Here is a 5,000-nt window from a genome sequence, read left to right as displayed (position 1 = left end):
TGCCTTTTAGTTTATCACACACACACACACACACACAGAGTCACACAATAATACATTCATACACAGTACTATTCATATTGCCAAAAACACAAAAGATGTCCTCTGTTTTGCCCTACTGTTGAGTCCAAAGAACTGTTTAAAGAACTGTTGGCTTTTGTAACAATTTTCAGTTTTCTTGGGTGAACAAGAGCTCTTTGATACTGCGGAAAGTTCATTTTTGTCCTGATTTTGTCACTGCATCACTTTTGCTTTTGTTCTTCTCTCTTTTTTCTTCTCTTTTGTTGCTGTTGTTGGTTACAGAGATCAACAGACCCCCTTTTTTTCAGTTTTAGTTTCATGCAGTTCCTAGTGCACATCTTTGTTATATTTCCTTGTTTTTGTTTGCTTTTATTTTTGCTTTTTCTTTAGTGCTTTACAAGACTTCTATATTCGAAAAACAAAACAACAACAACAACAAAAACAAGAGAGGCAAGGCCTTCAAGACTCACTTGTGATAAATTAAGTCCCCTAGCATTAATTACAGAGTAATTTCCCTTCTTTACTATCTGCACCAAAACGTTTGCAAAATAAATAAAAATTCCATGCTTAGCAAAAGAAGTTCCTGTTGGAACAAAAAATGATAATAATGACTGCTCTTGTTGTTGTGTCAGAATATGAGATCAAAGTGCCAAGTTTAGAGAATACAAAAAATATCAATATAACAGTAAATGCAGTTTGCATATAATTAGGCTTCTTTTTTTCTTTTTTTGTGTGTGTGCCCATCCCAGAGGTGCAATATTGTTTTAAACAAGATGACTGGAAAGAACTGAATTTTTCCTATTTTTATGCCTAATTTGGTGTCAACTGACAAAGTATTTGCAGAGAAAATAGCAATGTTAAAGTTTACCACGGACACACGGACAAACACACACACACACACAGACAACCGAACACCGGGTTAAAACATAGACTCACTTTGTTTACACAAGTGAGTCAAAAAGCAACAACTCCAAACATGTTCACACGCCATTCTAGGTCTGTTTGCTTTCACATTCACTGACATTTTCCTCCTATCACTCTTAATGCTCCATCGATGTGTGTTTACATTTGTCTGTTTTGGTTTGATTGTTGGTTGGTTGGTTGGTTGGTTTGTGATTTTTTGTTGTTGCTCTTCGGCTGTGTGTTTTCTCTTGTGTCTCATTGTCTCACTCACTCCCTCTATGATCCTATGATGACCTTGAAGGAAGAGCACGGTCAAAGTGAAGGATCATTTTGAAAATCCAAATTATGTTTGAACTTTTCCCATAATTTGTCCTTGCTACAATGTAATAAATCAAGAATGGAGGAAGGTGGCAGAATGGTTAAGACGCTCAGCTGCCAATACAGAGAGTCCGTGAGGGTGTGGGTTCGAATCCCGCTCTCGCCCTTTCTCCTAAGTTTGACTGGAAAATCAAACTGAGCGTCTAGTCTTTCGGATGAGACGATAAGCCAAGGTCCCGTGTGCAGCACGCACTTGGCGCACTGAAAAAGAACCCATGGCAACGAGAGTGTTGTCCTCTGGCGAAATTACGTAAAATGAAATCCACTTTCATAGGTACACAAATATGTAAGCATGCACTCAAGGCCTGACTAAGCGCGTTGGGTTATGCTGCTGGTCAGGCATCTGCTCAACAGATGTGGTGTAGCGTGTATGGATTTGTCCGAACGCAGTGACGCCTCCTTGAGAAAGTGAAACTGAAACTGAAGAATGCAATTTGTCAAAAAATAACATGCATGCACAGAAGACAGTCACCCCAAAACGAACACACACATATACACACATAAACAGACACAATTCGCGCGTGCGCGCTCACACACACACACACACACATGCGCACGCACACACACACACCTTCAATACTTTAACCATTATATAATTCTCCATATCTGTATTAGACAAAAAAGCAAAACCTCACAGACACACACATCAACAGAGACAAATACAACTCACACTAAGCTTTGTAATAACTGATGTTGACTTCTTTTTATGCTGAAATATGTGACTAAAAAAAGAAAAAGAAAAAAAACCACAACACAGACAAATGCACATGACACAAAGCTTTGTAATAAATGATAATGATTTCTGTTGTTGTTTTTTCAACAAGATTGAAATAAATGATTAGAAAAAAAAAAGAGAAAATAGAAATGACAGAGACAAATACACCTTACACAAAGCTTTGTAATAACTGATAATGATTTTTTTCCAACAAGATTAGAATAAATCATTAAATGACTTACACACACACAAAAAAAAAAAAAAAAAGAAAAAAAAGAGAGACAGAGACAAATGCACCTCACAGATACATTTGTAAAACAGATACTGATTCACCCCCCCCCCCCCCCACCCCTACAAGACTGTAATAACTGTTAAAAAAAAAGAGAGATAAACATAATGATTTTTCCCAATACAAGACTGAAAATAAATAGATAAACAAATTAATAAATAATAGTGATTTCCCGCTTACAAATACAAAATTGAAACAAACAATTCTTTGAAAATGAATAAAAGAGTATATATAATATATATAGAGAGAGAGACAGAGACAGAGAGACAGAGACAGACAGACAGACAGAAAGAAAGACAGACAGACATACATGCAGACAGACAAAGAGAGAGAAAATGATTTTTCCCCCTACAAGACTGAAACATTCAATAAAAACTTTAATGATTTCCCCCCATTAGGGTGAAACAAATCAAATCATTAAGAAAAAAAGAAAGAAAGAAAGACACAGAGACTAACCACACACCTGTCGACTGAATCAAATCATTTAATTACAACAACAAAAAAATACACACGCAAAAAGAAACCAACAAACAGAGACTAACCGTGCACTTGTTGGGCTTCTCTCCAGAGTGGACCCTCATGTGTATAAGCAGTTTGTAGCGGGCGTTGAAGGACTTGCCCTGCCGCTGACAGCCTGCCCAGTAGCAGGTGAACTCCTCCCCTTTCCGCTGGTCGATGTGAGCCTTCTCAATGTGCCGAACCAGCTCCTCCTGTTCACGGAACTTCTGACCGCACTCGAACCACATGCACGTCAGTCCAGTACCGTCCTCCTCCATCCCCTCTTCCCCGTTGCCACCCCCAACCCCCGCTCCGTCAGGGGTTCCAAGGAAGTGTACCATAGCAGCTACAGAGTCTTGTTGTTGTTGTTGTTGTTGTTGCTGTTGTTGCTGTTGTGGGATGGTGGTGTGACCGGGAGGCATGCCCATGGGCATGGATGGGTGATGGTGATGCTGATGCTCCACCGCCTCAGTGTAGGAGGGAGGGGGCCGCATGGACATCCCGCTAGACATGCTGTTCATGACCTGCAGGTTCCCTCCCTCCACGCCAGCCATGCTGCTGTGGTGGTGGTGCCCTCCCTCCATCATGGGCATGTGGCTGTCAGGGGTGAAGGCCGTGGCATGGGGCATGCCCGGCGTGCCCATGGGGGGCGCCATGGCTCCCATGTGGGGCAGGTAGTGTCCCTGGGCGTAAGAGTTCTCGATGAATGGCATGTCATTCTGACGGGCCACACAGGCATTGGAGGACATAAAGTCAGACATGTACTGGCCCGGGCCGGTCTCTGGTGGCCCCATGTGGAAGTAGGGCTGCGCCTCGTTCTTCACCCCCATGCCTATGGACACGTGACTCTGGGGGGTGACTGTCGCCATGTAGCGCATGCCCCCGGACCCCGTGTGGGATGAGTAGGGGGACCCGTTGCGCACCATGTGCAAGAAGGAGCCCTGCTGGCCGGGCTGGGGGGAGGCGGACGTGGACGACCCCTGCGAGTTGTTCAGCAGCGCCAGGGACGTGGGCGAGATGCGGATCAGCTGGTTGAGGTCCAGGCCGTCCGACAGCGAGGGAGAGATGGACAGCGCCCTCTTCTGGGAGGTCCTGGAGTGGCTGTTGGCGGAGTGGCGCGGGGTGGTGAAGTGGGAGGGGAAGGGAGAGATGTCCAGGGCCTGGTTGGGCGACAGGTTGGAGCTGCCCGGGTACTGGGACACAGCGCTGCCGCTGCCCCCGCCCAGATGCAGGCTCTGGTCCACCTCGCTGCCGCTCTCCATCGACCCGTTCCCGTTGGAGGTCACCGACGGCAGCGGTTTGTAGTGGTGCCAGTCCTGCGGCTTGGGCAGCGGCTCCAGGAACACGTGACGGTCCGTGCCCCCTCCTCCGGCGCTCCCGCCTCCCCCGCTGCCGCTGCCCCCTCCTCCGCTCCCGCCGCCTCCCCCGTTGTTGCTGAAGGCTCCCGGAGTGGATAGGGAGGCCCTCTCCGAGGCAATGGACAGCGGGGTGTGCAGGGCCTGGCGGGGCGAGGCCAGGGGGCAGGTGATGTTGGAGATCTCGCTGGGCGTGGGCGTGTGCGTTTGCAAGGCCTGGGCGGTGGGCAAGTGGAGGTGGTGGGCGCTGCTGGACCCCCCTCCTCCTCCCACCCCTTCCCCGGACATGACCAAGTTGGCCATGCTGTTGTTCTGGGACACCTGCCGCGGCGTGTGCCCGTAGTTCTGCGTGTGCAGGCTGCTCGTGCTGCCGTTGCCGCTGCTGCTGCTGTTGTTCTTGCCGTGGTTACTGTTGCGAGGATTGAGGGGTATCACCTGAGGTCCGTAGCCTCCACTGCTCACTTCTGGTTGAAATATAAAAAAGGGGGTGGGGGGGGTGGGGTTGGGTGGGGGGAAGAGACATGGTCACCGTTAATGCTGACACAGGGTGCATAACAACTGTCACCTAATTCCTTACGGTTATGATAATGCTCAGGCTGCTTGACCTCTGATGCTGAATTTCATTTTCAGAAGAATCAATGCTCTCATTACGGCCAAGCACGGTACCATTAATTTGGTGAGGCTCTTTGGTGCATCTTTTTTTCTTTTTTTTCCTGACTTTTTTAAACCTGACTTTCATTTTCGATCATGATTTTACTCTCACCATGCCCAATCGGTACTCCATATTTGTTTATTTTAAGAGATTAGAAGCAAAATCTAAGCTCAGTCACACTGGTGAGTTTTT

The 5,000-nt window shown here is 46.6% G+C and overlaps 1 protein-coding gene across 6 annotated transcripts in view; it reads right to left on the bottom strand.

Annotated features, from left to right (window-relative positions):
• Nucleotides 1–5,000, bottom strand: part of LOC143295440 (zinc finger protein GLIS3-like) — a 122,230-nt gene that overhangs the window by 27,833 nt on the left and 89,397 nt on the right. For 5 of the 6 annotated variants that reach the window (XM_076607135.1, XM_076607137.1, XM_076607138.1 and 2 more), the window contains exon 3: nt 2,846–4,620. In XM_076607135.1, the coding sequence (XP_076463250.1) occupies nt 2,846–4,620 (1,775 nt within the window). The remainder of the gene's footprint in view (nt 1–2,845; nt 4,621–5,000) is intronic. The other variant, XM_076607136.1, reaches the window with a different exon arrangement.

Source organism: Babylonia areolata, chromosome 20 (assembly GCF_041734735.1).
Source record: "Babylonia areolata isolate BAREFJ2019XMU chromosome 20, ASM4173473v1, whole genome shotgun sequence".
Taxonomy (NCBI): Eukaryota; Metazoa; Mollusca; class Gastropoda; order Neogastropoda; family Buccinidae; genus Babylonia; species Babylonia areolata.
Note: the sequence above shows the minus strand (reverse complement) of the source record. Positions and strands in the feature narration are given on the sequence as shown.